Genomic DNA, 18252 nt, shown 5'->3' with positions numbered 1-18252 from the left:
CTGGCGACGAATATATAGCGAGGGCCAGCCGACGAGAGCATACAGGTCGCAGTGGTGGGTGCTATATGGGGCTTTGGTGACAAAACGGATGGCACTGTGATAGACTGCATCCAGTTTGCTGAGTAGAGTGTTGGAGGCTATTTTGTAAATGACATCGCCGATTTCGAGGATCGGTAGGATAGTCAGTTTTACGAGGGTATGTTTGGCAGCGTGAGTGAAGGAGGCTTTGTTGCGAAATAGGAAGCCGATTCTAGATTTAATTTTGGATTGGAGATGCTTAATGTGAGTCTGGAAGGAGAGTTTACAGTCTAGCCAGACACCAAGGTATTTGTAGTTTTCCACATATTCTAAGTCAGAACCGTACAGAGTAGTGATGCTAGTTGGGCGGGTAGGTGGGGGCAGCGATCGGTTGAAGAGCATGCATTTAGTTTTACTAGCGATTAAGAGCAGTTGGAGGCCACGGAAGGAGTGTTGTATGACATTGAAGCTCATTTGGAGGTTTGTTAAGACAGTGTCCAAAGAAGGGCCAGATGTATACAGGATGGTGTCGTCTGCGTAGAGGTGGATCAAGGAATCACCTGCAGCAAGAGCGACATCATTGATATATACAGAGAAAATAGTCGTCCCGAGAATTGAACCCTGTGGTATCCCCATAGAGACTGCCAGAGGTCCAGACAACAGGCCCTCCAATTTGACACACTGAACTTTGTCTGAGAAGTAGTTGGTGAACCAGGCAAGACAGTCATTTGAGAAACAAAGGCTGTTGAGTCTGCCGATAAGAATACGGTGACTGACAGAGTCGAAAGCCTTGGCCAGGTCAATGAAGACGGCTGCACAGTACTGTCTTTTATCGATGGCGGTTATGATATCGTTTAGTACCTTGAACGTGGCTGAGGTGTACCCGTGACCAGCTCAGAAACCGTATTGCACAGCGGAGAAGGTACGGTTGGATTTGAAATGGTCAGAAACTGTTTGTTAACTTGGCTTTTGAAAACTTTAGAAAGGCAGGGCAGGATGGATATAGGTCTGTAACAGTTTGGGTCTAGTGTCACCCCCTTTGAAGAGGGGGATGACCGCGGCAGCTTTCCAATCTTTAGGAATCTCAGACGATACGAAAGAGAGGTTGAACAGACTAGTAATAGGGGTTGCAACAATGGCGGCAGATCATTTTAGAAAGAGAGGGTCCAGATTTTCTAGCCCAGCTGATTTGTACGGGTCCAGGTTTTGCAGCTCTTTCAGAACATCAGCTATCTGGATTTGGGTGAAGGAGAAGCTGGGAAGGCTTAGGCAAGTCACTGCGGGGGGTGCGGAGCTGTTGGCTGGGGTTGGGGTAGCCAGGTGGAAAGCATGGCCAGCCGTAGAGAAATGCTTATTGAAATTCTCGATTATCGTGGATTTATCAGTGGTGACAGTGTTTCCTAGCCTCAGTGCATTGGGCAACTGAGAGGAGGTAATCTTATTCTCCATGGACTGTACGGTGTCCCAGAACCTTTTGGAGTTAGAGCTACAGGATGCAAATTTCTGTTTGAAAAAGCTAAGCTTTGCTTTCCTAACTGACTGTGTGTATTGGTTCCTGACTTCCCTGAAAAGTTGCATATCGCGGGGACAATTCGATGCTAGTGCAGTATGCCACAGGATGTTTTGTGCTGGTCGAGGGCAGTCAGGTCTGGAGTGAACCAAGGCTATATCTGTTCTTAGTTCAAATTTTTTTTTAAAGGGGAATGCTTATTTAAGATGGTGAGGAAATTACTTTTAAAGAACAACCAGGCATCCTCTACTGACGGGATGAGGTCAATATCCTTCCAGGATACCTGGGCCAGGTCGATTAGAAAGGCCAGCTCGCAGAAGTGTTTTAGGGAGCGTTTGACAGTGATGAGGGGTGGTCGTTTGACCACGGACCCATAACGGATGCAGGCAATGAGGCAGTGATCTCTGAGATCCTGATTGAAAATAGCAGAGGTGTATTTGGCGGGCAAGTTGGTCAGGATAATATCTATGAGGGTACCCATGTTTACAGATTTAGGGTTGTACCTGGTGGGTTCCTTGATAATTTGTGTGAGATTGATGGCATCTAGTTTAGATTGTAGGACGGCCGGGGTGTTAAGCATATCCCAGTTTAGGTCACCTAACTGAACGAACTCTGAAGATAGATGGGAGCGATCAATTCACATATGGTGTCCAGGGCACAGCTGGGAGCTGAAGTGTAGTCAATGAACAGCATTCTTACATACTGTAGGTATTCCTCTTGTCCAGATGGGATAGGGCAGTGTGCAGTGTGATGGCGATTGCATCGTCTGTGGACCTATTGGGCGGTATGCAAATTGGGTGGGTCTAGGGTAACAGGTAGGGTGTAGGTGATATGATCCTTGACTAGTCTCTCAAAGCACTTCATAATAAGTGCTATGGGGCAATAGTCATTTAGTTCAGTTACCTTAGCTTTCTTGGGAACAGGAATAATGGTGGCCCTCTTGAAGTATGTTGGGACAGCAGACTGGGGTAGGGATTGATTGAATATGTCCGTAAACACACAAGCCAGCTGGTCTGCGCATGCTCTGAGGATGCGGCTAGGGATGCAGTCTGAGCCGGCAGCCTTGTGAGGGTTAAAACATTTAAATGTTTTACTCACGTCGGCCACAGAGAAGGAGAGCCCACAGTATTTGGTAGAGGGCCGTGTCAGTGGCACTGTAATGTCCTCAAAGCGAGCAAAGAAGTTGTTTAATTTGTCTAGGAGGAAGTCGTCCATGTCCGCGACAGGGCTGGTTTTCTTTTTGTAATCCGTGATTGTCTGTATACCCTGCCACATATGTCTTGTGTTTGAGCCGTTGAATTGCGACTCCACTTTGTCTCTATAGTGACGCTTTGCTTGTTTGATTGCCTTACGAAGGGAATAACTACACTGTTTGTATTCGGTCATGTTTCCAGTCGCCTTGCCATGATTAAATGCGATGGTACGTGCTTTCAGTTTAGCGCGAATACTGCCATTAATCCACGGTTTCTGGTTAGGGAAGGTTTTAATAGTCACAGTGGGTACAACATCTCCTATACACTTCCATATAAACTCGCTCACGAGTCAGCGTATACGTCAATGTTACTGTCTGAGTGAACCCGTAACATATTTCCTAGTCCACGTGATCGAAGCAATTTTGAAGCGTGGAATCCGATTGAGCAGACCAGTATTGCACGGGCGCTTCCTGTTTTAGTTTCTGCCTATAGAAGGGGAGCAACAAGATGGAGTCATGGCCAGATTTGCCAAAAGGAGGGTGGGGAGGGCCTCGTATGCATCGCGGAAGTTATAGTAGCAGTGGTCGAGTGTGTTACTTGCTCGTGTACTGCAATCGATATGCTGATAGTATTTAGGTAGCCTTTTTCTCAGATTAGCTTTGTTAAAATCCCCAGCTACAATAAATGCAGGCTCAGGATATATGGTTTCCAGTTTGCATAACATCCAGTGAAGTTCCTTGACGGCCGTCTTGGTATCCGCTTGCGGGGGGATACCCACGGCTGTGACAATAACCGAGGAGACTTCCCTTGGGAGATAATACATTTGATTGTGATGAATTCTAGGTCAGGTGAACAAAAGGACTTGAGGTCTTGAATGTTGTTACAATTACACCTTGAGTCATAAATCATGAAACATACACCCCGCCCTTCTTCTTTTTTTTTCTTTTTTTCTTTTTTTTTTTTTAAATTTTATCCCCTTTTCTCCCCAATTTTCGTGGTATCCAATCGCTAGTAATTACTATCTTGTCTCATCGCTACAACTCCCGTACGGGCTCGGGAGAGACGAAGGTCGAAAGTCATGCGTCCTCCGAAGCACAACCCAACCAAGCCGCACTGCTTCTTAACACAGCGCGCCTCCAACCCGGAAGCCAGCCGCACCAATGTGTCGGAGGAAACACCGTGCACCCGCCCCCCTCAGTTAGCGCGCACTGCGCCCGGCCCGCCACAGGAGTCGCTGGAGCGCGATGAGACAAGGATATCCCTACCGGCCAAACCCTCCCTAACCCGGACGACGCTAAGCCAATTGTGCGTCGCCCCACGGACCTCCCGGTCGCGGCCGGCTGCGACAGAGCCTGGGCGCGAACCCAGACTCTGGTGGCGCAGCATAGCACTGCGATGCAGTGCTCTAGACCACTGCGCCACCCGGGAGGCCCCCGCCCTTCTTCTTACCAGAGAGAAGTTTGTTCCTGTCGGCGAAATGCACTGAAAAATCCCGTTGGCTGTACGGACTCCGACAGCATGTCCCCAGCTAGCCATGTCGCTGTGAAACAGAGCATGTTACAATCCCGGATATCTCTTTGGAAAGCAACTCTTGCCCTAATTTCGTCAACTTTGTTATCCGCTTTGGGAAAGTCGTATTCCTGGTCGTTGTGCTGGTTGTGCTAGTAAGTTGACGTCTCTCTGATATCCAATAGTTCTTCCAGGCTGTACACTACCATTCAAAAGTTTGGGGTCACTTAGTAATGTCCTGGTTTTTGAAAGAAAAGCAAATTTTCGGTCCATTTAAACAACTTGATTTGAAATACAGTATAGACACTGTTAATGTTGTAAATTACTATTGTATCTGGAAATGGCAGATTTTTTATGGATAATTATTTTCCAATGATTGCATGTTGGCCAATAGAACGGATGGCAGTGGGAGTACTCGCTCGCCTACAAATTCTCAGAAGGCAGCCCGACCTCCAACTCCTTTTTCTCCATCTTTTCTTCGCAAATGACAGGGATTTGGGTCTGTTCCCGGGAAAGCAGTATATCCTTCGCGTCAGACTCGTCGGACTTGTTAAAGGAAAAAGCTTCTTCCAGTTCGAGGTGAGTAATCGCTGTTGCGATGTCCAGAAGTAATTTTCGGTCATAAGAGATGGTAGCAGCAACATTATTTACAAAATAAGTTTAAAAAAAATAAGTTACAAACAATGTAACAAAACAAACAAAATAACGCAGTTGGTTAGGAGCACGTAAGACGTCAGCCATCCTCTCCGGCGCCATTTTTGTTCAAAAATAGTTGTTGGCTTTGATATCTTTATCAAAAATGTTTAATGTGTAAACAGTATGCTGCCCCAGGGAAGATGACTAGGCACATCTAATGTGTGGGGGTACAAACTAATAAACAGACAAAGCTGTAAAGGCAGACTATCAAAACATCCCCCATTTCATTCCGAGCCATTTCTATCAGTTATTTGGCTGGATGCTACAACAGTTGAGTTTGTAGACCTCAATTCTCATCTCTCAGTATATATCCCATGCATGACATGGGGGAAATTGTATATTTCATGCACAGGATGGTAATATGAACGTGAAGGAAAGACTGCATAATCTAGTTCACTGCTCAAACTGGATGAACATAGTGAGGAAAGGAAATAGTGACATTTAAGGGCTGGTTGTCAACAGCAGGGAGGGACACAGTTGGATGCTTTGGACTGTATTAACTAAGCTATTTAAACACTGTCCTTGTAATAATAGACTACATTAACACAAAGCAAAGGGCCTAATAATGCTGAGTTGTGAATCACTATATCACATGGTCAACACTTGTTCAAGGTGAGATGCCCAAAATAGCATTTGTGAAATGTGAATACATTGCAGTGCACGTCATACCATTTTTATAGTAGTGGAGCCTGACGGGGCTTATTCTTTCTCACGTTTTTGGTATTTGGGTATGGAGAAGAGGGGTAGGTACCTCAGAGGAATGTACACTATGTGATTATTTTCATGTGAAAAGTTAAATGGAGCCACATTTTTCAGTGTGCTGGTGGCATTGTGTCTTTACAGCTGCTTCTCCAACAAAACGGAGGAACCGTAAATCGCGGTTTCCCTGCTAGGCTCATTATTTTGTGAATAAACGAATGACGGTCCTCAGATTTAACCGCTCAGGGTGTGAAACATGGTAACGCGTTCACATGGTAACACCAACTAATTACTGACCACGTTTGGACAGTATCCGTATCCATGCAGTGTAACGCCTTTTGGAGGTGTAACTGGGTAAGACGTCCATTTAATTGTGTATCTTTGCGTCTGTATTGCATTACGTAAATTACGTGACATTTCACAGACTTTGGTGGGTGAATGGAGGACACTTGCAAAATGTTAGAATTCGGTGTGCATATTATCTTTAGGTTTATCGTCATATGGTCGTATCCTATGCTCCTTGATAGTAGCTCATTGATTAAAGGCAGCAAATTGCAGGCTACTTGCTAAGAAATGCCAGGGAGGTGTATCTGTGTGCAGTATAAAAGTTGAGCGTAGTGACAGGTCAACCGATGATTCCTTTTTATGTTCATGAAAAATTTAGTAGTCAGGGTAACACCCTACAAACGGCAGTTATTGCAGGTGCGATCAAGGATTTTTACAGGATTCGTGTTTGTATGTGAAAGACAGAGAGAAAGATAGTGAGTGAGAGGGGGAGAGAGCGAGAGGGAGAGAGAGAGTGAGAGGGGGAGAGAGCGGGAGAGAGAGAGAGAGGGGGAGAGAGAGAGAGGGAGAGGGAGAGAGAGACAGAGCAATTCATCCAGGGAGACCGAATAAGCAACTTTGTTACCAGGCATAGCTTTGTCCTCCCCGGCACAACGCGTAATGAAAAGAGAAATGCATTTGGCAGTTATGGTTGATCAGCATTTCTTTTCATCCTCTTTGGTGCATTAGAGGAGGCAAACGTGTTCATAATAAACAGGCGTCGTAGAACATTAGTAAGTCGTACAATGGAGCATGCGTTGTCATACCGAACAAGGAACGTTCATATTTACCAGTGAGTGAGGTAAGAATTTCTAAATAGGATTATACTATGTAGATGTGACATGGGACTGTTTGCATTGTATGCTGATGCTACGTTTATGTGGCAATAACCATCATCTTTTTCCAAATAAGTGTATACATTGTTTTGATTGTTGGTTTTGAACATCAATGCTATTTGGTTGCCTATGACATGTTTTCCTTATTTTGATAATAATAATAATATGATAATAATTGAATAGTTAATGTTTTCACACTGGGCTGGAGTATGGACTATTGGTGGGCCCTTGTTCACTATTCATTTACATGATATGGTACTGACTGGTGTTAGTGGAGTTTAATTAATGTCAAGGTTTTTCATTTGGAATCCTGTTCTTTTTCTCCTTCAGTTAGTTTGGGTCATTCTGTGGCAACCAGAAGTCACCTTTGGGCAGGTGCTCTTCCTAATTACAGGCTGTTTGAGGACTCATGAGTATGAAGTTAAAGCATGTTTAGTCAGATGACCTCTTTGTCTTCTTCTTCTAGATTACTTCGGCAGCACAACAGTGTGAGTTTAGCCATCAACACAGGGATAATGCATCACTGGATTGTAATCCTATTGTTGGTGACTACATCAGTGGGCATCGTTGAGATGTTTGACAATTATGGAGAGATATGTCGAAGATTGTGTGCCTGTGAGGAGAAAGAGGGGATACTGACTGTGGGCTGTGAAAGTAGAGGAATAGTCGATCTCTCTGAAGTTAGCCCTGTGTACTTCACAACGTATCATTTACTGCTCACAGGGAACCTTTTGAAGAGGCTCTCCACCAATGACTTTGTTGAATACAATGGGCTTACAATATTGCATCTGGGCAACAATGACATATCCACAGTTGAATCAGGAGCTTTTAATGGACTTCAGGGATTAAAAAGATTACATCTCAACAATAACAAAATCGATGCCTTGACGGAAGATCTTTTCATTGGCCTTGAAAGTCTGGAATATCTTCAGCTAGACTACAATTCCATCGCCCATGTCGAGCGAAAAGCCTTCAGCAAACTGCGTCGTCTGGAGGTCCTGATTTTAAACGACAACATAATTTCTACTCTTCCCACTGACATTTTCCAACATGTCCCTTTGACTCACCTTGACCTGAGGGGGAATCAACTGAAACTGTTCCCTTATTCGGGTCTTTTGGAACACATGGACAGCATTATGGAATTACAACTAGAGGAGAACCCATGGAACTGCTCTTGTGAGTTGATTGCGCTGAAGGCCTGGCTCGAGAGCATATCCTACACCGCTTTAGTGGGTGACGTGGTCTGTGAGTTTCCATTCCGGCTTCATGGGAGAGATCTTGATGAAGTCTCTAAACAGGAACTGTGCCCCAGGAGAGCTATTGCAGAGTATGAGATGCGTCCCCGGGCACATCAGACCACTGATGCATACTTTAGGACCACACCAGCCTCAGTCACAGCCTCGTTCACATCCCGGTCAAGGCCCACCAAGGGACCTCGCCAGTCAGGCAAGTTAAAGTCAAAACCCACATCTCGCATTCCCTCCAATAAACCGCAAAACTACGGTCAAATCGTTTCATATCAAACCAAATCCCCAATGCCTTTGGACTGTCCTACTGCCTGTACGTGCAATCTCCAAATTTCAGACCTCGGTCTGAACGTTAACTGCCAAGAGAGAAAGATTGAGCACATCTCTGACTTAAATCCCAAACCCTACCATCCCAAAAAGATGTATCTCACAGGGAATTTTATCCCCGTGGTGCGGAGATCAGATTTCGTTGAAATGATTGGATTAGATTTGCTTCACCTTGGCAACAATCGGATCGCTCACATCCATGACAGAGCCTTTGGCGATTTAACACACTTACGCAGGCTGTACTTGAATGGGAATTTGATAGACCGTCTCACAGTCGATATGTTATTTGGATTAGAGAGTCTGCAGTTCCTATATTTAGAATACAATGTCATTAGAGAAATTGTTTCAGACACCTTTCAGCATGTCTCCAACCTTCAGCTGCTCTTCCTGAATAATAACCTCCTGAAGACCTTACCCCAGGGAATCTTTAATGGGTTGACATTGGCCAGACTAAATCTTCGTAATAATCACCTCCGCAGTCTGCCTGTCAGTGGCGTGTTGGGTCAACTGACATCACTGGTGCAGGTAGACTTGTTCGAGAACCCCTGGGATTGCGGCTGCTCCGTCGTGAAGATGAAGATGTGGCTGGAACAGCTCAGCAGCGGCACGGTTGTGGACAATGTCATCTGTGGCTCCCCTAAGAGACTGTTCGGGGAGGATATGCGATACATTAAGACAACTCCTTCCTGCCTTAATAACTCTGATATCCTTGCGTCCATGATCCCACCTTCAGAAGAATCTGTTCCCGGCAGCACCATCACCATAGAAACATCATTAGATTACGACACACAGATCAACAGTGTTCCTCTGTCTGTTACGATCCTTGCCTTGCTCCTGATGTTCATCGTTTCGGTGTTTGTCGCTGCAGGACTGTTTGCGGCTGTGAAGAAGAGACGTCAAAAGACACTAAATGAGCAGAATAACTCCATGAACGCGTGCATTAGTTCGCTGAACATGGAGTACGGTCTTTACAAAAAGGGATCTATTCCAAAAGTCAGGGCGTCTGCAGGGCATGTGTATGAGTACATCCCCTCTCCCACTGAACAAACGTGCAAAAACACAGTCTATAGCCCCACGGTGTATAGGCCAATGGAGAACAAATCAGTGGATGGGCACAGAGACTTTGATCAGTTGAATGTGGCGTTTCTGAATAATCACTCGGAAGAAGAGGTGGGTATTAACGCAATAAGCGCCGAGTACGGCGTTAGTACTCCACTCAACAAACACTCCCCTTTACAAGACGATGTCCTAGACCCAGACAAGCCGTCACCCTACAGCAATACTTTACCATGCAGGCATACTGCCCATTCATCAAATCAGTATAACTCAGACTTTAATGTCAGACATCAATACACGCACCCAGAAAGCATACAGCAGACAATATTGTATTGCACAGCACCGAGTGCTGTTTATGTTGAACCGAACATAAGTGAGTACTGGGAACTGAAAGCCAAGCTTCATAGTGATCCCGACTACCTTGAAGTTCTTGAGAAACGTACCACGTTCACCCAGTTTTGAATGACTTGATTTTCTTCCTTGACTGGTTGAGTAATTGCTTGTTGCATTGGGGCAAGCTGTGCTCATGTTGGAAAAAATATGTGGATCTATCTTTTGAAACTATACAGACATGCAAAGGCTTCCCTTAACAGCGTAAAAGCAATAGGTATTCCGTTAGCTTGTTTATTCTGGATCAATTACAGTCTCGCTTTGAGAAACTTTTTTTTTTTTTTAAGTTATCCAATCTCTGTGCCAACAACTATGTAAATATGCAGTTTATGTATGCTTGTTGCAATTTTAAAAGTGAGATGCTCAACTGGCTTCTGTATGCATCATCATCAGCTATATGGCTAAACCATGTTTTTAAAAGATAAATGCATAATCTATACTTCGTAAGAGATATTTGGGGTGGTACAGTTTATAATTTTCAACAATTGTCTATTTTTATACAAGTATTTGAGGATGTAATTCTTCTTCTGTTTTTGTTTTTATGACTTTGCACTGATTGACAGGAACAGGTCAACAACGAATATGATGTCACTTTCTTATATATATATATTGCATAGACTATGTAAATAACCATGGCCGTATAGCTATATGTTAAATTATTGCAGATATGTAACTACTGCATTGTGAAAAAGTTATAAGACATTTGGCATTATACCTGCATATTGCCACTTCTTTTTCCAGTTTGGAATCCTCAATCCTCAATTTCCCTATTTTCATATCCTTTAGAGTGATGAAATAAGTATTCACAGTGTGGGAGAGTGGGGTAAGTTGAGTTGACATTGGGGTAAGTTGAGAGACAATGGGGTAAGTTGAGGGGGCAGTGGGGTAAATTAAGCCATTCTTTAGATTCAGCATCACTCCATCAAGGAATATATAGTATTATTTCTAACAAAAATACCTATATATATTTCAGGATGTTGTGTATCCCTGAAAATAATCAAAATTCATGTAAACATTACAGTTTTGAAAGCATAGCTTGTTCAGAAAAAGTGTTTTAGCAAAACTTACCCCGAGTATGGGGTAAGTTGAGCCACGGGACAGGATAAATTAAGCCGCGTACTGAATTAAATATTGCCACCACCTTTTTAAAGCCATGTCTGTCTTAATTTCCCAAACACAATTCAACACAATCACAATCGCTTTTTGTCTTTTAATTATTTTAATTTTCTTTTAACACAGGTTTAACACCTAAAAATCACTTTGTACTTGTTAAAACACTTTTAACATCCTGTTGTTACTTCATATCCCAGCGATAATGTCTTGCATTATGCCTAGGAAGAAAACACTTTAATTTGCTCAACTTGCCATTGGCTCAACTTACCCCATGGCCATTGGCTCAACTTACCCCATGGCCATTGGCTCAACTTACCCCAAGGCAAACATTTTGACTATATTAGCAAACACAGCTACAAGTATGCACTTTTATGCTAGGTTTATTGTTGTTCACCACTTTTTCCAATGTGGTTTCTTCCTTCAGAGACTCCATGAAATGATGACCTCTTCCTAAATATTTGGTCAAATGATTCACTTTGTGTATTGTTTCCTACAAACAAGGGTGGCTCAACTTACCCATTTGGCTCAACTTACCCCACTCTCCCCTATCGTTGTCAACAAATAAACTGAAATACATGTATTCCTCTTATCGCTAGACATAGCTTGATATAAAATGCATTCGGATGCAAAATAACTTCTGGTGACTGCCACTTTTAAATGTCAAACATGTTTGATCACTTAAATATATTTTTGGGGTATTACTGTAGAATGTAAATTTGAATTCATTGTTAGACATTTTTTGGTTATGGTCCAAGCTAGGGTTGCAAAATTCCAGTAACTTTCCCAAACATCCTGGTTGGAGTATTCCAGATTTCCTGCGTATTCCTGGAATAAATTAACCAGGATTTCTGTAAAACCTGGGAATTTTGGGAAAGGTAACATAATTTTTGCAACCCTAGACCTCTCATTTGACATTTTAACAGACACTCTTATCCACAGCAACTAGGGTTAACTGCCTTGCTCAATGGCACATTGGCAGATTTTTCAGCTAGTCGACAAGGGGATTCAAACCAGTGAACTTTTTGGTTACTGGTCCAATGCTCTTAACCGCTAGGCTACCTGACTGTGGTCTATTACGTTATGATGTCTATTCAAAGCGTTGAAAAAATAATTGTGTAAAGATTAGTAAATGTAATGAAATTGACCATTCTCAAATCAGATCATCTAACATGCTTCGTAAAACAGCAGCAGTCGTAGACTAACAGTGAAATGCTTACCTATGGGCCCTTCTCAACAATGCAGAGAGAAAAATAATAGAAACATAATAACACAAGGACTAAATACAGATTGAGTAATGATAACTTGGCTATACACTGAGTGTACAAAACATTAGGAACACCTTCTCTTTCCATGACATAGACTGACCAGGTGAAAGCTTTGATCCCTTATTGATGTCACTTGTTAAATCCACTTCAATCATTGTAGATGAAGGGGAGGAGACAGGTTAAAAGAAGGATTTTTAAGTCTTGAGACAATTGAGACATGGATTGTTAATGTGTGCCATTCGGAGGGTGAATGGACAAGACAAAATATAGAAGTGTCTTTGAATGGGGTATGATAGTAGGTGCAAGGTTTGAGTGTGTCAAGAACTGCAACGCTGATGGATTTTTAACGCTCAACAGTTTCCCGTTTGTATAAGGAATGGTCCACCACCCACACAACTTTTATTTAACTAGGCAAGTCAGTTAAGAACAAATTCTTATTTACAATGACAGCCTACCCTGGACATCGCTGGGCCAATTGTGCGCCGCCCTATGGGACTCCCAATCATGGCCAGATGTGATTCAGCCTGGATTTGAACCAGTGCCTGTAGTGTTGCCTCTAGCACTGAGATGTAGGGCCTTAGACAGCTGCGCCCAACTTGACACAACTGTGGGAAGCATTGGAGTCAACATGGGCCGGCATCCCTTTGGAACGCTTTCGACACCTTGTATAGTCCATGCCTCGACGAATTAAAGCTGTTCTGAGGGGTGCAACTCAATATTAGGAAAGTGTTCCTAATGTTTTGTATACTCAGTGTATACACAGGGTATCAGTACCGACTCGGTGTGCAGGGGATACAGCATGTGCCTCTGCACATCTAACAAGTAATATCCAACAGTTTCACAACATATACACGTAAATCGAAGTAAAGACTGGATTAATAATATATACATATAATCAGAGCGGCATTGGACTAAGATACAGTGGCATAGTATAGAATACAGTACATACAGTTGAAGTCGGAAGTTTACATACACCTTAGCCAAATACATTTAAACTCCGTTTTTCACAATTCCTGACATTTAATCCTAGTAAAAATTCCCTGTATTAGGTGAGTTAGGATCACCACTTTATTTTAAGAATGTGAAATGTCAGAATAATAGTAGAGAAAATTATTTATTTCAGCTTTTATTTCTTTCATCACATTCCCAGTGGGTCAGAAGTTTACATACACTCAATTAGTATTTGGTAGCATTGCCTTTAAATTGTTTAACTTGGGTCAAAAGTTTCGGGTAGCCTTCCACAAGCTTCCCACAATAAGTTGGATGAATTTTGGCCCATTCCTCCTGACAGCTGGTGTAACTGAGTCAGGTTTTGTAGGCCTCCTTGCTCGCACATGCTTTTTCAGTTCTGCCCAGAAATGTTCTATGGGATTGAGGTCAGGTCTTTGTGATGGCCACTCCAATACCTTGACTTTGCTGTCCTTAAGCCATTTTGCCACAACTTTGGAAGTATGCTTGGGGTCATTGTCCATTTAGAAGACCCATTTGCGACCAAGCTTTAACATCCTGACTGATGTCTTGAGATGTTGCTTAAATATATCCACATCATTTTCCCCCCTCATGACGCCATCTATTTTGTAAAGTGCACCAGTCCCTCCTGAGCAAAGCACCCCCACAACATGATGCTGCCACTCCAGTCTGGCTTTTTTATGTCGATTTTGGAGCAGTGGCTTCTTCCTTGCTGAGCGGCCTTTCAGGTTATGTCGATATAAGGACTCGTTTTACTGTGAATAAAGATGCTTTTGTACCTGTTTCCTCCTTCATCTTCACAAGGTCCTTTGCTGTTGTTCTGGGATTGATTTGACCTTTTCACACCAAAGTACGTTCATCTCTAGGAGACAGAATGCGTCTCCTTCCTGAGCGGTATGACGGCTGTGTTGTACCATGGTGTTTAGACTTGCGTACTATTGTTTGTACAGATGAGCGTGGTACATTCCGGCATTTGGAAATTGCTCCCAAGGATGAACCAGACTTGTGGAGGTCCACATTTTTTTTTCTGAGGTCTTGGCTGATTTCTTTTGATTTTCCCATGATGTCAAGTAAAGAGGCACTGAGTTTGAAGGTAGGCCTTTAAATACATCCACAGGTACACCTCCAATTGACTCAAATTATGTAAATTAGCCTATCAGAAGCTTCTAAAGCCATGGCATAATTTTCTGGAATTTTCCAAGCTGTTTAAAGGCACAGTCAACTTAGTGTATGTACACTTCTGACCCACTGGAATTGTGATACAGTGAATTATAAGTGAAATAATCTGTCTGTAAACAATTGTTGGAAAAATGACTTGTGTCATGCACAAAGTAGATGTCCTAACCGACTTGCCAAAACGATAGTTTGTTAACAAGACATTTGTGGAATGGTTGAAAATCTAGTTTTAATGACTCCAACCTAAGTGTATGTAAACTTCCGACTTCAACTGTAGATATGAGATGGGTGATGCAATATTTACACACAATTAAAGTGACTAAGATACCGTAGAATAGTATAGAGTACAGTTTAAACATATGAGATGAGTAATGCAAGATATGGAGACATTATTAGTGTTTCATTTCCTTAAAGTGGCCGGTGATTCCTAATCTATGTTTTTAGGCAGCTGCCTCTGATGTGCTTTAGATGGCTGTTTAACATTCAGTGTATAGAATACAATACAGTATATACAGATATGTACATATGGGTAGTAGTAAAGTGACTAGGTAACAGGGTAAATAATAAGCAGTAGCAGCAGCGTATGAGTCAAGAGTTAGTGCAAAGGGGGTTCAATGCAGATAGTCCGGGTAACCCGTTGAGTCCCACTGTCGCTCCGGTGTGATTTAGGACCTCTAACCCCTTTTGAACATTGTGTGTTTGAGCTACAGAATTCTGGGTAGTATTTTCCCTCTTCATTATTCTGCATCCGTTCGGGGCTGAGCTAGAGCGGTGTTGGTGAGACGAGGGCGAATCCCAAAAGATTTGTCCTTATCACATGCACATGTAACATGTTTTGCTCTATGATGCTCACAAGCTACACAAGAGGTGTTAGAAGGTCAGGGGTTCTTCTACATAGAAGACCATAGGAAATACCAGGACATAGTGTCTATAACACTGTAAGGGGTTCTTCTACATAGAAGACCAAAGGAAATCCCAGGACATGGTGTCTATAACACTGCAATACAATAAAACTCATGAATGCAGCTGTTTATGTCAAATTGTTTTGTGTTCTACTTGTAGCCCTGGTTGTCCTGAAAAGAAAACGGTGAACCACTTCATTGTGAGACTAAATACTGTGCAAGGGCTGGACATGCAGATATATGAAATATGAAAGTCAGATAAATGAAAAAACGATTTTTGCTTGGGTCTCAGGATTGATTGGGTTAACTATTTAGCAATATTATGGCTTGGGGGTAGAAGCTGTTCAGAGTCCTGTTGGTTCCAGCCTTGATGCATCGGTACCGCTTGCCAGGCGGTAGCAGAGAGAACAGTCTATGACTTGGGTGGCTGGAGTCTTAGACAACTTTTAGGGCCTTCCTCTGACACCGCCTGGTATAGAGGACGTGGATGGCAGAGAGCTCGGCCGTACGCACTACCCTCTGTAGCGCCTTGCCATTGGATGCCAAGCAGTTGTTACACTAAGCGGTAATGCAGCCAGTCAAGATGCTCTCAATGGTGCAGCTGTAGAACTTTTTGGGGATCTGGGGAACCATGCCAAATCTTTTCAGCCTCCTGAGGGGAAGAGGTGTTGTAGTGCCTTCGTCACAACTGTGTTGGTGTGTGTGGATCATTTTAATTCCTTAGTGATGTGGACACCGAGGAACTTGAAGCTCTCGACCTGCTCCACTACCGCTCCATTGATGTGGATGGGGGCGTGTGTTCGCCTCTCCGTTTCCTCTAGTCCACGATCAGCTCCTGTGTCTTGCTGACATTGAGGGAGAGGTTGTTGTTCTGGCACCGGAATGCCAGGGCTCTCACTTCCTCCCTATAGGCTGTCTCATTGTCATCAGTGATCGGGCCTACCGCTGTCATGTCGACAGTAAACTTAATGAAGGAGTCGTGCGTGGCCAAGCAGTTGTGGGTGAACAGAGAGTACAGGAGGGGACTATGCACGCACCTCTGAGGAGCACCCGTGTTGAGTGGGTGTGTTGTTACCTACCCTCACCACCTGGGGGGCGGCCTGTCAGGAAGTCTAGAATCCAGTTGCAGAGGGAGGTGTTCAGCCCCAGGGTCCTGAGCTTAGTGATGAGCTTGGAGGGTACTGAGCTGTAGTCAATGAACAGCTTTCTTACTTTAAAAAATGGAACCTTAACTAGGCAAGTCAGTTAAGAACAAATTCTTATTTACAATGACGGCCTCCACCGGCATAAACCCAGGTCAGTTGTGCGCCACCCTATGGGACTCCTAATCACAGCCGGTTGTGATACAGCCTGGATTCAAACCAGGGTGTCTGTAGTGATGCCTCAAGCACTGAGATGCAGTGCCTTAGACCACTGCGCCACTCAGGAGTCCAAAGTGTTGTTTTTGTCCAGGTGGGAGAGGGCAGTGTGGAGTGCAATAGAGATTGCCTCATCTGTGATTCTGTTGTGGCGGTATGTGAATTGGAGTGGGTCCAGGGTGTCTAGAATGATGGTGTTGATGTGAGCCATGACCAGCCTTTCAAAGCATTTAATGGCTGCAGATGTGAGTGCTATGGGGCGATAGTCATTTAGACAGGTTACCTTGGCGTTATTGGGCACAGGGACTATGGTGGTCTGTTTGAAACGTAGGTATTACAGACAGGGTCAGGAAGAGGTTGAAAATGTCAGTGAAAACACTTGCCAGCTGATCAGCGCATGGACTGAGTACACCACCTGGTAATCCATCTGGACCTGCTGCCATGTGTCATAATGGAGAAGAATAGAGAATCTGAAATTCTATTTCCAGGGGTACAACTCTTCAATGCTATGTTGTGTTGCTGGCCTTTTCATAAAGCGTGTGATGGGATTACGTCAGATAATGCTCAGTCTGTGATGAAAAGCAGTCTGGACTTCAGAAATAATGCATACTAACCCATTTCTGGGCTAATTGGGTTAGCTGAAAAAAATATGCCTTTTCAGCAGATTTATTGGGGGAGATAAAAAAGCACTAAGAGAAAACTCTAGAATGCATTTGCACGGTATTAACATGTTCATGTGTGTCCTGTCCATCTTATTTTCCCGTATTGACATATGAGGTTGAAGTTTAGACATGATGTGTTTTGGTTCCTGTATGCATGTTGTTGTATCTGTTATCGCACCGTGGCATTTTTCTTGTTTTTGTTTGAAATCATATGCCAAGAGTTCAATTTAATAAGTCACTTGATTTACTGTCATTCCTGTCCCACATGCTCCTTGACCTGTATTGATTTAACATGTCCATATAGAGTGAGCCTATACATTGTATGTATCAAAAGCAAATAGCCAATAAATGCCAATGTTTTGTGTCACATTCAAGTATATCAAAGAAGTTGTACAAATGCAATGGGACTCATGCAACCAGTTTGTACAAAGTACACATCATTGACGGTTTTTTTCTGAGAGTTTTCTTAATTTTTTGTACACGTGTTTTTGTAAGTTAGGTCCAGCGAGTGTTCCACTTAAGTACGTTTTTTTTTTATGACTAGTTCCTTTTTAGTTTTCATATGTGAGTGATTTGATGAATTATACATTACTACTTCAACTTTGTAAATAGAATGTGCTAGTTGCATCTCCTGCTTCACTGAGAGCCGGGCTTTTATTGTGGAAACACACTGGAGGAGAGGAAATGCAACTTGGAAATAAGAGCTCAGAGATATAATGTATCTCTTAAATAGTGCTGTTTCTCCTATTGTTAGCCAATTAATAAAATATGTGCATTAATTCTGTATCTTTCTCTGTTTTGCCTTCACCCTCAAACTGTGGTAACAGTATGTTGGAAGGAGTACATGTCATAGCACACCGGGAGGTTTGGTTATGAAATACTGCCTCAAAAGACCACTCAAAAGACCACTATGTGTTTCATAGCATTACTAAGATTACTTCAAATAAACCGTTTACATCGCTCTCAGGATATCATCCAAGTCCAAATGTAAAAATGTACAAA

General features: G+C 43.1%; 1 protein-coding gene across 2 annotated transcripts; it reads left to right on the top strand.

Annotated features, from left to right (window-relative positions):
- Positions 1-6476: 6476 nt before the first annotated feature.
- On the top strand, positions 6477-18034 carry LOC139546285 (SLIT and NTRK-like protein 5). Of its 2 annotated transcripts, XR_011669193.1 has the most exons (3): positions 6477-6751; positions 7252-16866; positions 16920-18034. XR_011669193.1 is itself a non-coding variant. In XM_071354471.1 (2 exons), the coding sequence occupies exon 2, from the start codon at positions 7301-7303 to the stop codon at positions 9875-9877; it is 2577 nt and encodes an 858-aa protein (XP_071210572.1). In that variant the 5' UTR covers positions 6477-6751; positions 7252-7300; the 3' UTR covers positions 9878-18034. The 2 variants fall into 2 exon arrangements, 1 of the variants encoding a protein (XP_071210572.1); XM_071354471.1 differs by having other exon boundaries at positions 7252-18034.
- Positions 18035-18252: the final 218 nt, after the last annotated feature.

Source organism: Salvelinus alpinus, chromosome 20 (genome assembly GCF_045679555.1).
Source record: "Salvelinus alpinus chromosome 20, SLU_Salpinus.1, whole genome shotgun sequence".
Taxonomy (NCBI): Eukaryota; Metazoa; Chordata; class Actinopteri; order Salmoniformes; family Salmonidae; genus Salvelinus; species Salvelinus alpinus.
The sequence above is the reverse complement of the archived record's forward strand: the minus strand, read 5'-3'. Positions and strand labels throughout refer to the sequence as shown.